This window comes from Aspergillus luchuensis, chromosome 6 (genome assembly GCF_016861625.1).
Source record: "Aspergillus luchuensis IFO 4308 DNA, chromosome 6, nearly complete sequence".
NCBI classification, from domain to species: domain Eukaryota; kingdom Fungi; phylum Ascomycota; class Eurotiomycetes; order Eurotiales; family Aspergillaceae; genus Aspergillus; species Aspergillus luchuensis.
In genome coordinates, this window is record NC_054854.1 from 944,671 (window position 1) to 961,459 (window position 16,789).

Consider the following 16,789-nt stretch of genomic DNA (forward strand, 5'->3'; position numbering starts at 1 on the left):
CCGTTGGATACGTCACCTTCAGATCTGCCTGGTCAGAACTGCAAGGAAATATCCTACTGTCACATTCAGAACCTGTCTTGTCTGCCACATGCACTACCCGAACTTGGTGCTTGCAGCTGCCGACATCATCGAGGTACAAAGGTACGTGGTACCCACTCCACGGTGGTTTCTCCACCCTCTCCTGAACTGCTGCTATACATAACCGGTACGCCGCTACGATCTCCCGTATCTCCTCAAAATGATCGTCCTGATTTTGTTAGGATGTGAATTTCTTTTTCTACATTCTCGTATCAACTTGCTGCGCCAATTCATTCTCTGATGATCTATGCACAAGACGGCAAGCACAGCAGCGTCTTTGTTGTGTGTGCAACATCATGACTCGGAAGAAAGAAATTTTTGGCACTAAGCCCAAAGACTAATGCGGCGGCTAGTACGCCATGGGCGACCGTCAGTGCGCTAGCCATGCAACTATATTCTATTTTGGCGAGCAGCCGACCGACTAGACAAGGATTCATTTTGCGAAATGAAGTGGGTTTTAGGGTTTGTTTGAGATGCCTACAGAGTGCCCATTGGGTATGCTGACCACTCATGAAGACCTGGGACAAATCTGGTATCTGGACGGCCTTTGGAAGGGCTGACTGCGATATGCATCTTGACGAATCAGCATGACGAGGGTCCAAGTAAGCCAAAAGTAACATTTCGGATAACGGAGCAGATCCAAATCGCTCAATGTCCCGGAGATTGTGGCCTGCGCACTATACATGACTGGATCCACTGTCGCCAATTTCACCAAAGAAGCTCCTTCGCTCTGAGGTTTGTTTCACACTTAGATCGGATACATTTCGGACTGTCTCAACCGAAGATCCCGGAATCACTCCCGATATTTCCGGCTTAGAGTGATAGGTACATTTTATTCCCTTCATTTGGTATTTAGTGGTATCTAGGTCAAGACCTGACGCACCAACCCTGTCAAGCGCATTTGACAGTGAACCGAGACCCGTATAGCGGAGCATTTCAATCCTGCAGGGTTCTAAGCGAAAGTCACTACTTTCCACAACGTATCAATTCTTTCAACCTGGTTAGCTTTGACTGTTTGCTTGACAATGCCTGACTATGGCAACATGATCCTAGACCCACCTGGGGAATGGTGTTTTCTCGCCAACTGCCTGGAGCGATCGTTTGTACACCAACCGGTCTAGCACTCCGTTGCAATAGTATGTCAGCAAGACTTCAAAGAGCGTAAAATTCACCAGTAGGACCCATGGGACAGTGCTATATACAACGAATTACCACAATATAGGCTTCCAACGTCAACCTCTACGCCGTATACGCCGGCGGCGGCGACATCGCCCTCACCCCCTCTTCGTCCGAACTCTCCTCCTCCAACCAGTACTTCACATCCTTGCTATCCAACTTCTTCTCATTAACAGGAACCTGCATCTTCTGCATACCAGCAATCAGCCAAACCCTCCAAACCAGAATACAATAAGAAGAGAAGAGATGAGAAACAAAATACTTACCCCCTCACCCCCCTTCTTCAACACCACCACCTCCTCCCCCTCCCTAACCCTCCCCACCAACACCCCATCCTTCCAAACCCCATTCCTAACCACCATCCCCTCCAGATCCGTCTTCACCAGCACACAACACATCACCTCACAATTCACCAAGTTGCACCGCTGCACCCGGCACTCATCCGCAATCATGCACCTAGACACATTACTCCGCCAGAGAGAACTCCCGCCCAGCAAACTAGCATCTTTCACCTTGCTGCGCTTGACAGAGGCGCGATCGCGGAGAACCGCGTTGGAAAGGGTGCTCCGGTGCGAGTAGCTGTAGATGTCGAAGGAGGTATGCGTGGCTTCGGTGCGGGAGACAATGGCGTTAGTGAGGGTGGTGTGGTTTAGCTTGGAGCGGTAAGTGGATGAGTGCTTGACGATGCAGGATGTTAGGGCGGAGCGGAGGAGGCTGGTAGGGGTTTTGGCACTGCCGGAGCAGGTGATGGTTACGTCGCGGAGGTCGCTGCGGGTGATGGTGTCGGATGGGGTGAGATCGGTGAAAGTGCTGTTGATGAAGGTGGAGCGGGTGATGGTGGGGAGGGTGGATGTTGATATTGAGGTCATAGTTGAGGGTTGGATACATACAAAGTAACTAGTAGAAGGAGGATGGGGGGAAGATAAGGTTAGATTGATAAAGCAAGGGAGCGAATATGTTGTTGCCTATTGGGACTCTGATAGCATATAAGATGCTTAGCTATTGTCTATATGACGATGATGATGATGGACGTCTGGAAAAGGTTACATGGATCCTAGTTACTTAGTTTAGGCCGCGAGATTTCTACATCTGACTAAGAACTTCGAAGGCACGCAGATACCCTACGCAGGGCTGAGCCGCAGGGGGCCGTGAGCTGGAGATCACATGTTCCGCCCGGATTTCATGAGGTGATGACCTGTTCCAACGGAGAGGCCAGGATTGGTCATCAAGCCATAGGATGTGTTTAAGGAGGACCCTCGTAACCTATCAACTACCTTTGAGTCGTGTCAATGGATCGCGATTTGTCCAACGTTCATGTTACCCCGTTGATAAAAGGATCGAAGATATAGCAGGAAAACTATGAATATCTTTAGTGGTGGAGAAAATCCATCGAGGCTGAAATGACGGATCGTATAGCATGTAATCATGTTCACAGTATCGAGGTGTCAGTCGTGGTGATATTGATAAGCAAAAGAACCATGTTATCACGGATACTATCACAAATTGTAATGATATGGATAAGACTCCACAAAGGGTTGAGTTCACAACCCTGAAGAGTTGGAAGCCTGAAATAAAAGCAGTTTTTTGTGCCAAATATGATCTTGTACATGGCGCATATGCAGACGTGAGTGAGACATGCCTGTCGGGGCTAGGCGGGCCTATCTTGTTTTCTTTCATTTCTCCCTGTGGCGCAAATGCTAGCATAGAAAATCTGGGCTGGATACATTGTGGCGGATTCCTAGCATGTCGGTCTCAGTTATGAGAGGGCGCTTTCTCAGCACTGATGGTTCTGAGGCTCCTGGGTGGATTAACCGCGAATTAGGATGCCTTTCACAAAATATAGATAGTAGATGGCAAAGGACTTATATCTTGATATGCTTGATCAAGCGTGCGTTAATAAAAAACTGCGATGTCGAGGTGGGCACCCCAAAGGAACTGTACGCATCTTTAGGACGAAGAAGAACATGGCGCGAAAACCTCAGCTGTGCCACCGCAACGACTTGAGAAGGTGACGGACGATGGAAATAATATGCCGCGGATTCTATTGGGTGGCATGGCGGTTTGTTGAGAAACCAAGAATGAAAGCAATGATACACCTGCAGAAGGATGTAAGGTTGTCCGCTTCGAAAGTCAAAATCTAGATCTTGGAAGCTGCTGGAACCGTAGGGGATGAGAATAGGTGTTAGAAGAATCCTTGGCCGCTTGCTCAGGGATTTTGGCATGGCTTGGCTATGAAGTCGGTGTAGTTCGCCCGTAAAGCAGGGTGTGGTTATTCTGTTCCGTGCATTCGCTGTCTTCAATCTCTATTGATAGACCGAACGCTGGCTGTCATGGACCCAGCTCGACCAGAACAATGTGAATGATCACCCTCCACGCGAGTCATGTTGTACAAGAGCGAGCGACAGCGACTTTTTTGTAGAGAAAGCAGTCCAGACCCATTTTTTCGAAGCAAGGGTACGGTGAGCACGATCAGTTGAACAGGCCCCTTGCTTCACCTTGTAGAGATGCGACAGTTCTTAAGGACCGATGCCAATTTCACAAGGTTAAAAGCTCGGGCTATTAAACCGTCAAATATAGGGCTCGACAAAGTTTGTTAGGCTTTGAAAGCCTTATATCATGAAAATGACAGCGGATTTGGATGGAAAAGGTACCGTTGTGAGCCTCGAAAGCATCCAAGATGGCGAAATCGGCTTTCTCGATTTGGACGACGGTGTCACCCCTGAAATTAACGGGGATGGAATGCCGCGCCAGTTCAATTGGCTTTCAACTCTTGGGATTTCTTTCTCAATCACGAACTCCTGGGCAGGATACTTGGTAAGCATCTATGCCAGAGCGTCACAGACATCTTCTGATGCGTCCATCGTATGCAGAGCAACTTTGGCCAGATCCTAGCTTATGGCGGACCTCGATTAGTGATATTTGGATCTATCTGCGCTTTTGTGGTCCAGATCATTGTAATTCTCGGGCTCAGTGAGCTGGCATCGGCCTTTCCGGTACGCTCTCTGCTGTCGCATCCTTGAGCTTTGTTTTGATCGCATGGCTCACAGGACTAGTCAAGCGGAGGTCAGTATTATTTTTGCTACATGCTCAGTCCAACCAAGTCGAAGAGATTCTCAGCGTTCGTGGTCGGATGTATGTCTGTCTTAGCATGGTGGATAGTGACGTGGGTTGCACCGCCCCAGATCTGTCGATCGACGAGGCCCTGATGATCGTTGCAGATCTTCCAGTGTCCAGATGGTTACGGCCTCCCTTGCGGGTATAGTCAAATTTTGGCACACAGAGTATACAGCCGCGCAGTGGCATATATACCTGGTATATATTGCTATATCTCTGCTCACATGTGAGAATCATCGTCCAAAACGGCAACTCAGAGTAGCTAATCCACTAGTGACACCGATATTCTTGGCTCCGAGTAAAGTCAACTGGACGGTTCAGACGGCCCTCTTTCTATCTCGTACGGGCATGGCCCTCATTATCACTATCTCACTTGGTATGTGCCAGGAAAAACAACCAGTGTCATTCCTGCTGCAAAGAGGGTATGGAACATCTGGCTGGAACGAAGGTACTGCGTGGATGTTGGGCATAATGAATACGATGTATTCTATGACAGGAATTGATGCTGGTATGTCTGTATCAGTGAGCTTCACTACTCCCTGTCGCGTACTGACCGACCGATGATGCCCAGCTATTCACATTAGTGAAGAGCTCCCTCAACCAGAGAAGCGTGTCCCTCAGGCCATGACCATGAGTGTTATTCTGAGTCTCGCTACCTGTCTTCCATTGTCGGTTGCACTGATGTTTTGCATGTCCGATATGGAAGCGGTTATCAATTCGGAACTGCCAAGCTTGGAAGTGATGTATCAGGCGTATGTATTACCGAGTCGACCTCTATGTCAAACCAGTCCTAACTGCTATATTCAGCACAAAGAGCAAAGGCGTTACTACCTTCCTCTCAGTGTGGCTCTTAGTTGTCTATGCTGGTAAGTCCAAAAGACATGTTTGCACGCGCCATTCGAGCTAACTGCCAAGCTATAGCCTCAATCCCGTCTCAATGGGTGACGTGCGGTAGAGTAGCATGGGCTTTAGCTCGCGATGTAAGCGCCTGTATGACACGCCGATGACTCCAACCTGACAAGACTAGATTAACTCCCCGTCAGCAAGATACTTTGCTAAAGTCGACGACAAGCTAAAGTTTCCTGTCCGCACCACAGTTGCTAGCTTCGGCTTTGTTGCTATCTATAGTCTGTTATACTTGGTTTCCTCGGGCGCTTTCAACACGATCACCAATAGTGCGATACTCTTCCTCCACATAACTTACGTGGTGCCTCAGGGCATACTTCTGATGAAAGGCAGAGCGGGCGCACTACCACTTCGATACTTGAAGCTTGGCTGCCTCGGCTATCTCTGCAATGCCTTTGTCATTTTGTGGATTGTTATACTTGGAGTGTTTGTCTGCCTGCCTCTTGGGTTACCGGTAGAAGCCGAGTCGATGAATTATACGGCTCCCGTGCTAATTGGTCTATTTGGCCTTGTGATCCTGTTGTGGTATGGACTAGGAAGGGTAGCATTCCAGGGACCCCAGATTGACAGGGACATGATGCAGGAGGTAAATTCTGGTCTCAAGTGAATGGGCTTGGCCGAGCTGTTGGCTCGCAACGGAGGCGGCAGTTGGTCAGTCATTGCTTCCAGACTTGGAGATTTGTGAAACCTCAACGAGGCGAGATTGCAGTGAGAACCTTGCTCAATTTTGCTGCGCCACTTGACACGTGGGTGAAAAGTACAGACTCCGCGAATGAAAGTCGATTCTCCATAGACCGTGAGCGGAATACCGGATATTGCTTCGAGTCTGTACAACAGTGCTAAGAGAGACTCCGACTGACAAAGTGTCTCCTGAGTACAGACCTTGTCATTTTAAGACATTGAGCGGGTGCAATGTAACTCTGGCATTCACTTTAGGCAGGTGGCATTGATGTTGCCTGCGTCAGAGTGGCATCAACCGCTCGGCTGCTATAAAGATCAGTCAGGAAGCTTCAGCCCCCTTCCCCTCCTATTTATTCTTCTGTGCAACTTCGTTTCGTCCAGCATCCCAATCCCTCCTTCTTCCCCTGCAGGAATTAACCGCTTCATTAAAACTTTGCTAAGTCTCACAATATTTTCATCAAGAAGTAAGCCGCATCCTCCTGACAACTCTCGACATCCCACCGTGGACTGACATCTCTCTAGCCCAGGATCATTTCTAGCCATGGATGCCCACCTTGATCTCACCCTCCCTTCGACCTGCCCGGAACTTCAGCAAGGCAGCGATGCCAACTGGGATGATGCCTCCTTTGCTCTCTATTCCATGATCGAATTGTCTTCCGAAGAGCTGGATAAGCTGATCACCGCCCTGAACCGGGACTGGAAGCGGGAGATGACCGACGAAGCGATGCCTCTTGTTCGCACCCCTACCGTGTACGACTTCAGTGGGAAAAGCCTCCGAGACGTCGTCCAGGCTCACGTTGATCTGGACAAGGAATTCACTCCGCGTGATGATGGCGGTGCCGAAGGCGACATTCATTGGTACCCCACAGCTTTTGTTGTTGTCACCACTCGCGAGTGGGAAGAGAAAGGACTCTTGTTGGTGTATGTGGATGTCGAGGAGAAAGAATGCCCCATGGATAAATTCTTCTTTCACATCGACAACGCTAATATTATGTTGTCAAGCTTGAATTTCGGTGATGAGAGCCCCTCTTCCAGCAGATTCAACTGGGAAATGGGGCATGGAGTGAACGCTGGCATGGATGAATAGCTTAGATGTTGTGCTACAAAGTTACTCTCTCTTTTCTTTCTTCTCCATGTTCATCCCGTACAATATTGAAGCGTGTGACGTGATATTATTTACTATTGGCTGAACCTATCATCAGCCTCACACGATCACTATATGAATCCACCTTTTCAGGCCCTTGTGAGACTGAGAGGCTATGCTCACTGTAAGAGCCCCATTTCGGACCATTTCCCCTCTTTTCATCCCTCTTCACTTCCCCACGGCTATCCTGTCTTCATCTACACACTTGAGCCTGTGACGGTAGCTACACCACCCCTTGTCTCAATCTCGGCGCAGTTGAATGATCAGCAGATCAATTCAGATTAACATTGTGCCACAGGCCTCTAAGCCAACCATAATGTCTCAGTCAAGATGGCCACGGCACAACCAAAGCCCTCAGTCCTTGAAGCTTATCATTCACACAGTACAACTACCAATATCCACCCTTCCGAGCATTGGCAGTATAAAGCCTCCAATATGATGCCTACCAACCCCCCACATCTCTATACATAAGCCATTGAGCATCATCCCAGGGCACCATGAAGCAACTCTTCCTCTTCCTTGGCTTTCTAGCTCTCTTGACCCTCTCTTCGGCAGTAAGTGTAGCTTTCAACTGCGACAACTCCCATGTCGGCGGTAAACCATCCTTTCCTTTCTATTCAATGCCTTCCAATACACCATATACTAACTATATCTAACTAGACGTATGCCAAAACATGTGCTTCGGTACCCCCCTTCCCCAAACATACATCTCACCAACATCAATCCCCCCTAACCACACCAGGCACCAAATGCAAACGCCTCGGCACAACCCTAACCTGGGACAAGCCCAGCCGACAAGTCTCCGACCGCCGTAGTCGCGAAGCCGGTTGTGGTAGTTCCAACCGGTGCAGCAAATCCCCCTATGGCAGAGGTTACCAATGCGACGAGTACCCGTTTAGATCTGTGCGGGAGTCCGACAGAGGCGGGCAAGTAAATCGCTGCGTTCTAGCACGATACAATAACGGCACGTTCGAACCCACCCTACCTTACCAAGCCAAGGTTTTCCTAACTATCTAATTATCCTGAGCTAACGGGTTGATGTATCGGCGCGCAGCCCAAGGCCAAGTTCTCCGCAACTTCTACAACTCGCGCGGACAGTTCCAAGGCAAGGGATGTAATGGGACTGCACCGTGTCGGTTTAGTGTCTCGTTTACGAATGCCAGTCGGTTGCAGTATTGTAAGAGTAGGCCGAATTGCACGAATGATGGGAATGAGTATACGAAGAGGGGGCCTGCGAGGAGGGATGTTGGGGCCGAGGGAGGAACTGAGTTCTATAGGTTGGAGAGTGGGATGGTGTTGTTTGCGCCGGGTGGTTTGGAGATTGGGGAGGTGGTTTATCGGACTGGGGTTGGGAATTGGACGGTGTTTGAGGATGGGGGTGGTGAGGGTGGGAATGGGGACGGGGATCAGGACGCGTTGGAGGATGATGATAGTATTCAGGTAGAGGAGGATAGGGTTGTTGGGGTGGTTGATGGGTGGGAGGGATGAGAGTGCGATTCATTGAACAGTTCCTGTGGGTTGATTGACCAGTGGAAGTAGTATATTGCTGTCTGAGTGGAGGTTATATATTTGTGGAAGGCAAGGTGGATGAACTTCGATGGTGGTCTGGTCGATAGGAAAGAATGCAAACCATATCAACAGCACTATCTTTTTCAGGATATGAATTATTAGGTGAAATGATCAAAATAACTGCATTGAAGTATAATTGAATATTATAGCTAATATAGTCATTATCAAAAAAAAAAAAAAAAGGTGTAATTGTCATGATCAAAAATGTGAGTGATGGTAGGTTTGGAATATATTGTAAAATAGTGGGCCCGTTCTTCAACAAATGGGGCTGTGGTTTAGTGGTATAATATTCCCTTAGCATGGGAGAGGTCCGGGGTTCGATTCCCCGCAGCTCCAATTTTTTGTGTTTTTGTCTTCCGACCAGAATATATGACACTACGGAAGATGAATAGTGAAGTTTATCTTTTTTGTCTGTTTAGACATCTATGATACCAGCCATGAGTCACGATACTGGAAAGATGCGATAGTATGACATCGTCACCTATACTTGGCAGCCTATTTCTTTCTCCCTATCGTTCTGATGAACTTATATTTTCCCTAACAGTAATAGCATGTAGCTGCCTGCCATAGCACCTCATTAGGGCAGAAATAAGTTTCTTGGGCAATCATGGGTGCGGAAGTCTCTTACTCAGTCGGACAAATGAAGAAAAGCAAAAAGGGAAGTGACGACTATGATATGTAATTCTTAAGGCATGATCTACCTCCATGAGAAAGTACCGCCACATATGATAACTTAGGATGCAGAAAGAGAGTCTCTCAGGCAGGGGTGATGGAGACTAACCAACAAAGCCATGTTTCTCAATAGCACACCTCTGACCTCCCGCCTCATGCTACTTTGCATCAGCGATATACAGCACAATCATCTACTGGATCTATCCCATGCAGTGCTTCTTGCCGCTGCTGCCTTGAACCATGCTTATCTACTGTTCCAAGCCACTCACCCTCTGTTGATTGATTGGGCCGGATGTCTTCAATCCAAGTGCTGAGGGGTGCTGCACCGCAGCCATACTACTTCCCCTCCGTTTTCACTCTTGTAATTTCTCCGACATCGTTGATTTTGTCCCCACATCGACACGCATTCTCAGAGTAATACTTTCTTCGACTTACATGTACTATACCCTTAATTATCAAGATTTCCACCTTCTGACTCGCTTGTGTGACCATCACAGTTTACCGCAGCTGAATCCTTTTGTGACCAACATTGTACTTGCTTCATACTGAACGCTTGGCTAGATGTCTGCCAACATCGTGAATGCGACAGGGATAGAATGCCTCATACAGCAGCGCTATCCCGGCACCTCTCGCGATGAAGCCTATGTCAGACTCTTCGATGACCTGAAGCCTCTTATGAATCCTGCTGCGGTAGGATGGCACAACCTCATACAAGCCCTTGCAATTCTCCTCAACAAGCCAGTTTATAGTCTCGCTGAATCTGCAGGTCGTACAGCCCAGCGCATCCTTGGAGCCGTTTCTCAGAACACTTCGGAGACGTCCCAGCCCGTCAGAAATAAACCAAATGACACCTCGGATCAGACGATGATACAGATACTCCGCAATCTCGCAGCGGCTGCCGGGGATCTTCCAGAAGTGGTATCAAGTACCGGTTCCGATGGCAGTGAAGAGTACAAGATTCAACACAGCTCCGATGGGTACGTAGCTGGAATCCACCAGGATAATCAAAGCCAACAGGTCATTAACAAAACAATAAACAGCTTCTCTAGAGGCGGACCCCGAGTGTTCAGAGTCTTCAATAACTCCTTCAATGCTGGGCGTGAATTTACCGCCGTCTTTGCTACCTGTGCTCTGTCGACTACGGCCCTTACTATACAGACAAAAGCGAAGGAGTTACGGGCCATCGGATTAAACCCCAAGGACATTCCTGATGAGACAAGCTATCAGGCGACACCAATGGTCCAGGGCTGGAAGTTCCACGGCTTCGGATATTTCATCTACAAGTTCGTCGACAATGAAACTAAGACTGTTGGCGGAGGAAAGGCCGATGGACGTCATGCCTTTTATGTCTTCAATCCGACAACCAGTGCCAACGAAGAGTTCAGGACACAGGTCCAAAAGAGGCCCTTACAAGCCTCATTTGGCGGGATGTGCTCCGATCTCGAGGCTGTTTTCCTTCTTATGTGGCAAAACCGTCGGTCGCTTCGAATGAGAGACCCGGAAAATGCAGATAACGTGATATTCCACTTGCTGGTTCCGGCAAAGAGGACTTTCGCTATTGCAGAGAGAATGGCCATCGATGATGGAGTGGGGAAGCTGATAATTAAAGGGCATACGGACGAAGGTGCCTGCTATGCGTGGTTCAATTTTGTATCATTGCCACGGCAAGTGGTACTACATGATGTCGGAAACCTTAACAGAGACTCTGCCGATCTCGACAGATCATGGAAACGTGAGAAGAGTGGTGCACTTGCATTTTTCGGCTGCGGGCTCATTACAATTATCACCGGTTTTTTTGACCCTCCGGCAGCGCCATACTTTGCTTGGCTGTGTTTTGCATCGTTGGCAGTGACATTGAAGTATGGCGTACTGGATGAACTGCGATGAAGTTACCGATCTCCTCCTCGTACTCTCGGTCCTCCGTCAGAGGTTCGTCGAGAAAGAAACAAAGATTGATATGTAGTGACTTAGCGAGAAACTGAGATGTGGTAGTTGCTTGGCTCCCTTTTGAAGAAATTGACCGTTCTGAGAAAATTGTTCTGGTAGTCATCGTAGAGGTAGCCGAGGGGACTTCACATAATGCTAAAAGTATACTCGAGTGGACCCACGATTATTATCAGCACCACCAAGGTCCTCTTAGATGGATGAGTATATCTACAGGTCAGATCCCCAACCTGCTTGCTTCACAGACATCTTCCCCCCTCAGCATCAGCATCCGATGCATCCGACCTGGTCCCACCGGATCACCACAGGGCTCGAGTCAAAAACAAGCTTCAGCAGCCGTTAGTCCGGCAGAGGAGTGGGTCAATCAGCCACCCACTCCATTGTCATGCTGTCGGTTCTCTAGAAAAAGCAGGGACGAGTTACATACACTCCACATTGACAATATTGATAAGACGGAGATAACTCGGGGATCGGCATGTTTTAGTACCAAGTCATGAAGTTACAAGATAAGTTGTCTGCGCGGCTTGCGCGCTGGTGGAGCAGCCGGGATACGTCATATTCGACACACTTGAATGCCGGGATATTGACATAACCGTTGGTCAGTACTATCTGGGCTACATAAATACTACCGATGTGGTAGTAGTAGAACATCGACTCAGGTGGTTAGTTCGCCGATTATATCTCGATCATCTGCTCCTAAACAATGACAGTTCCTGTTGAAGATAGCTTTGACTTTGTCGTCGTCGGCGGTATGTTCTCTCTAAATCCACTATTTGATTTTGTCTGACAGGAAGTAGGCGGCACAGCTGGAAATGTCGTGGCCGGTCGGCTGGCCGAGAACCCGGACGTGAAAGTCCTGGTCATTGAAGCAGGCGTTAGGTATGTATGCCCTCTCGACAACTAACCATCAAATTACTGTGCCAATCTGACCATAACCAGCAACCCTACCGAGATCTCGGAAATCACCACACCAGCATCTGCCTTTGGGCTACGTGACAGCCAATATGACTGGGCGTACAAGTCCACCATGATCAACCGACCCTATTATGAACGGGTAGAGAAGCCCAACACCCGGGGCAAGGTGCTCGGTGGTAGTAGCTCTTTGAACTACTATACCTGGATCCGGGGTAGTAAGGGGACGTTCGATGCGTGGGCCGAATATGGAGGTCCTTCTTGGAGTTGGGATGGGTGCGAGGAGTACTTCAATAAGGTAAGCTATGAAATGAAACAAGGAATGGAATTATTATGCTAATTATGTGCTGGACTAGCCCGCTACCTACCACGACGACGACAACCTCTACCCCTCAGAGCTATCAAAGATCGGCCGCAACGGTCCTCTGCATGTATCTCACGCAGACCTCGTTCCCGAACTACACACCTTTCGCGATGCCCTGACAGAAGCATGGACCAGCAAAGGCCAGAAGACATGCGAGGACATCTACTCCGGTAAAATGGAGGGTCTGACACACTGTGTCAACAGTATCTACGGTGGGATGCGGTCGACCAGTGCATCATATCTGGCTGATAAGCCGAACGTGACCATCTTGAGCTCTGCGATCGGGAAAAAGATCAACTTCGATGACAACCTCAAGGCGACAAGCGTCACTGTCAGTGGCGCCGATCGGACCGAAATGACCTTCACAGCCAAGTATGAGATTATTGTGGCGTGCGGCGTCTTCGAGACGCCGAAGCTGCTGATGCTCTCGGGAATTGGTCCGAAAGAAGAGCTGGCTCGTCATGGTATTGAATCGGTTGTGCAGTCGGAACATGTCGGTCAGAACCTGCATGATCATCCTATTCTTGCTCATGTGTTCCGGCTAAAGGATGGGACTGGTCTCGATAGCCACCTTCTCCGCGCTGGTCCTGCACAGAGCGCTGCTTTGCAGAAGTACCGCACTAGCAAGAAAGGACCCTTTAGTAGTGGACTATTGGAAATGGTAGGTCTGCCACGCATTGATGACCGTTTGGAGCGATACAAGGAGTATCGCGAGGCGAAGGCGCAGAATGGTGGTAAGGATCCATTTGGACCGGAGGGACAGCCGCATTTTGAGATTGATTTCGTGGTAAGTCGCCCTCCCCCTCCTTCCAGGTCAACTAACAGGAAGATATTGATGGACTGTAGCCAATGTTCTCCGACGCCTTTCAATGGCACTTCCCCGTTCCCCCTGAAGGCGACTGGCTGACCGTCATCGTCGATCTTCTCCGCCCGCTGTCCAGGAACGGAGAAGTGAAGCTCAACTCAGTCGATCCACACCAACAGCCATACATCAATCTGAACTTCTTTTCTAATGAACTTGACATCCTAGCCTTGCGAGAGGGCGTCCGTTTTGTGGACGATATCCTCATGACCGGAGATGGGATGAAAGAGATTCTCGGCGAAGACTACCCGTGGCCCATGCCCCGACACTCAGATGAAGCGATGAACAAAATGATCTTGGAACGGTCGCAGACGGGATACCGTAAGCTACTCTGCCACTCAGCATGTACCCGCACAGCAACTAATCAATGTTCACGTCATAGACCCCTGCGGCACGGCCCGACTGTCCAAGGACATTGCACACGGCGTGGTGGACCCGGAGCTGCGCGTCCACGGCGTGCAGAATCTTCGCGTCGTGGATGCATCCATTATTCCTCTGATTCCTGACTGTCGGATTCAGAATGCCGTGTATATGATCGGGGAGAAGGTGAGTCACTACCCCCAATCCAGAGATTCTTTTTGGTGAAGAATACATGCTGAAACAACGCTAGGGCGCGGACATGATCAAGGCAGCTTATCCGGCGCTTTATCGAAGCTGATGGAAACCGATAGCAGCATTGCTGAACTTAACTTGAACCATTAACCACGATGAAAGATATAGAATCTCATATGAGTTATATATCTGACACGAAATACAGAGTGACTCACGTAGAAATATTACTATCGATTCTATTCATTCCCCATAAAAAGCGGAAATAAAATCGCCAGACACTCAAGTCAGCATTAATCAGCGAGACTTGTCAGTAAGCTTATTTGTCAGCTACTTTCTTCCCATCATTCTCCATATATACCACCTACCATATAACCCCGGACAAGAATCCCAGTACTATTATTCTACTTTTATTCCTATCCAATCCAATCCAATCCAACCCTAAAAATCACCCCTCACTAGTTACAACCAAAAATAACACTCATAACCATGGATCTCACCACCTCCACCTCATCCCCCACCACCGCCGCCCCCGAACCCATCACCGGCAGCTGCCTCTGCGGCGGCATCCAATACGAAGTAACCGGCGAACCCATGAAACGAGTAATGTGCCACTGCGAAAACTGCCGGAAGTTCACAGGCTCCAGCTTTATGGCCAACAGCTTTATGAAAGAATCTGTTAGCCCCACTCCCTCCCCACAATCTCCCTCTCTTCAACACATCTTCTTTTTATAATTTCTAAGCTAATGGTGTGTCAGCAACTAACCATCAAATCCGGCGAATCACTCATCCAAAGCTTCAAAGACACGAAAGTGGACTCCGGAAATACATTGGAACGACGCTTCTGTCGCGTCTGTGGATCACCCGTGTATGTGACGAGTAGTCGGGCCGAGGGGTTCGTGGTTGTGCCGTCCGGTACGATGGATGGGGAGGCGGGCAGGAAGTGGAGGCCTGAGGTGGAGTTTTGGTGTAAGGAGAGGAGGGAGTATTTGCCGGTGGTGGAGGGGACGCAGGCTTTGGAGATGGATTAGTGGGTTGTCTCTCTTGAGGGATGTGAGTAGCGGGGGGGGGGGGATGGGGGTTGGAGGGCGTTGTGAGGGAGAGATGATATTCTTTGTTTTTTTTTTTTTTTTTTTATTGGGAGGGTGGGGTGTGTATAGATGGGCTAGATTGTGTATTTGGTTACCTGGGATTGATGACGGCATATCTTGGAAATACGGCTTCAGAAATATCAACAGAGGAGAGACAACCATGTCACTGTCAGGTAGAAGACGGGGAACGGATTAAGCTTGACTGCTGTGAGAATGATGACTGGTCAATGCGGTCAGAGTGATGTTTTTATCTTTTCTCCTAAGCATTAATGCACCGATCCTCTACGAACTATGCTCAAGAGTAAAAGCGATGCTGAAAAGAAAGTTCATATATGCTATTAAATTGAGCATCGCTAACAGACGGACTCAATAGGCCCGACAGGATTAATTTCACATCATAGTACAGTTCCCTCCATTTAGACTAGCCCAGAATCCATAGACTGTTTACTGCTCCAGGGTAGAGCATCCGAGAGCCAGAAGACCGTTCTACACTGTCGTTAGCCTGACATCATCCCTCCGTAGGAGAAAACTTACCAAAAGGTTGATCTCAGTGCAGCACTGAGGTTCCGACGAGCAGCTGTCGTCGTAGTCCTTGCCTGTATTTTCGTTAGTAAACAGACATCCAATATTGCAAAGTAGAGTAGCTGGTAACGTACAAAGAAGACCGATGGAGCCAACAATGTTGGAAGCATCAATACCCAGGTCCAAGAGGATAGGGTCGACAAGAGGGTCAAGAGGAGTGGTGAGGGAGCCACAGCACAGAATGGGAGGAACGCATTGTGCCTCCGTGACGGTGCTAATGGTGCCATCAGAGGTGCCCCGCTGAGCGGCCACCTCCTTCACCTGAGACTCAAGAGACGCAGTGCTGTCCTGAGCGGCGGGGACGGCCACGGCGGTGGTGGCGATGGCCAAGATGGAGAGAGCGGTGGTGAACTGCATTGTGATGATGGTGATGGACTTGCAAAGAGGCAGGAGAATGAGTGTCGCTGGTATTGTAGTAGAATGTCTTTGTATTCTAGTGTTCAGCTTTTGTCTGATGTTGGAGAATTTGTAGAGGAAGTCAAGCGTCCTTTATAGGTTTGAGCAGAGGTCAATTACTAAGGATCAAATTCAAATCATAGCATTGAGCTGAACGTCAAAGTTGTATAGTTCCATGGAAATTCCCAATCAAATGCCTGATGGTTATCTCGAGTCATTCGTTCAGTCACACTCGGTCGAGAGGACCGATGGACATTGCCTCAAAAGCCAGTCGCATGTTGATAGATTCGATGCTGGGCAAACTAAGAATTGTGGCCGGTTTCCGGAAGCTGCAGTATGGAAGGCTAAGCCGAAGGATCTCCGGAGAAAGGATGCCCAGTCATAGTCTGTGGCACCTTGTTCCCCTGCAGGTACCGCTGCAAGCGAGGGACCCTGTGGAGAAGTCGATCGATCATTCCCCATTCTGGGGAAGACCGTACCTGCATGGGAGAGTTAGAAATCCAATAGTTCGGAATCTGGGACCAGCTGAAAAGCGCCTGCCTGTCAAGGAACGCCGTCTTATCAGTTGAACCAAAATAGCCCTCAATCTGGTGGCGAATCAGACACAACCCTGGCCATCCAAGGACAAGAGGCATGCGCGATAGCCGGACAGAAATCAAGAAGCTATAGAAGAACTAGTTGCTTCTCGGGGGTTTAGAAGAGCGTTTCACTGCATTCAGGTCGCTTATCCTCAGGTACTAGTGAAGTTC

General features: G+C 48.9%; 7 protein-coding genes and 1 non-coding gene across 8 annotated transcripts; 6 read left to right on the forward strand and 2 right to left on the reverse strand.

Moving 5' to 3' along the window:
• Positions 1-1,317: 1,317 nt before the first annotated feature.
• AKAW2_60352A (uncharacterized protein) lies at positions 1,318-2,123 on the reverse strand (the record flags this gene model as incomplete). The annotated part of the gene is made up of 2 exons (XM_041692469.1): positions 1,318-1,443; positions 1,521-2,123. The coding sequence occupies 2 exons, from the start codon at positions 2,121-2,123 to the stop codon at positions 1,318-1,320; spliced, it is 729 nt and encodes a 242-aa protein (XP_041545850.1).
• Positions 2,124-4,839: 2,716 nt separating this feature from the next.
• Positions 4,840-5,881, forward strand: AKAW2_60353S (uncharacterized protein; the record flags this gene model as incomplete). The annotated part of the gene is made up of 5 exons (XM_041692470.1): positions 4,840-4,876; positions 4,940-5,120; positions 5,176-5,234; positions 5,290-5,348; positions 5,396-5,881. The coding sequence occupies 5 exons, from the start codon at positions 4,840-4,842 to the stop codon at positions 5,879-5,881; spliced, it is 822 nt and encodes a 273-aa protein (XP_041545851.1).
• Positions 5,882-6,496: 615 nt separating this feature from the next.
• Positions 6,497-7,042, forward strand: AKAW2_60354S (uncharacterized protein; the record flags this gene model as incomplete). Its single annotated transcript, XM_041692471.1, has 1 exon — positions 6,497-7,042. The coding sequence occupies one exon, from the start codon at positions 6,497-6,499 to the stop codon at positions 7,040-7,042; it is 546 nt and encodes a 181-aa protein (XP_041545852.1).
• A 1,890-nt stretch (positions 7,043-8,932) lies between these two features.
• AKAW2_t60015S lies at positions 8,933-9,004 on the forward strand. The gene has a single exon. It is a non-coding gene; the product is annotated as a tRNA-Ala (tRNA).
• An 897-nt stretch (positions 9,005-9,901) lies between these two features.
• Positions 9,902-11,227, forward strand: AKAW2_60355S (uncharacterized protein; the record flags this gene model as incomplete). Its single annotated transcript, XM_041692472.1, has 2 exons — positions 9,902-10,317; positions 10,381-11,227. The coding sequence occupies 2 exons, from the start codon at positions 9,902-9,904 to the stop codon at positions 11,225-11,227; spliced, it is 1,263 nt and encodes a 420-aa protein (XP_041545853.1).
• A 760-nt stretch (positions 11,228-11,987) lies between these two features.
• On the forward strand, positions 11,988-14,080 carry AKAW2_60356S (GMC family oxidoreductase; the record flags this gene model as incomplete). The annotated part of the gene is made up of 7 exons (XM_041692473.1): positions 11,988-12,033; positions 12,082-12,163; positions 12,224-12,494; positions 12,553-13,347; positions 13,407-13,743; positions 13,805-13,968; positions 14,033-14,080. The coding sequence occupies 7 exons, from the start codon at positions 11,988-11,990 to the stop codon at positions 14,078-14,080; spliced, it is 1,743 nt and encodes a 580-aa protein (XP_041545854.1).
• Positions 14,081-14,460: 380 nt separating this feature from the next.
• AKAW2_60357S (GFA family protein) lies at positions 14,461-15,002 on the forward strand (the record flags this gene model as incomplete). The annotated part of the gene is made up of 2 exons (XM_041692474.1): positions 14,461-14,649; positions 14,730-15,002. The coding sequence occupies 2 exons, from the start codon at positions 14,461-14,463 to the stop codon at positions 15,000-15,002; spliced, it is 462 nt and encodes a 153-aa protein (XP_041545855.1).
• A 504-nt stretch (positions 15,003-15,506) lies between these two features.
• Positions 15,507-16,001, reverse strand: AKAW2_60358A (hydrophobin family protein; the record flags this gene model as incomplete). The annotated part of the gene is made up of 3 exons (XM_041692475.1): positions 15,507-15,548; positions 15,597-15,658; positions 15,719-16,001. 3 exons carry the CDS (start codon positions 15,999-16,001, stop codon positions 15,507-15,509), a joined length of 387 nt encoding a protein of 128 aa, XP_041545856.1.
• Positions 16,002-16,789: the final 788 nt, after the last annotated feature.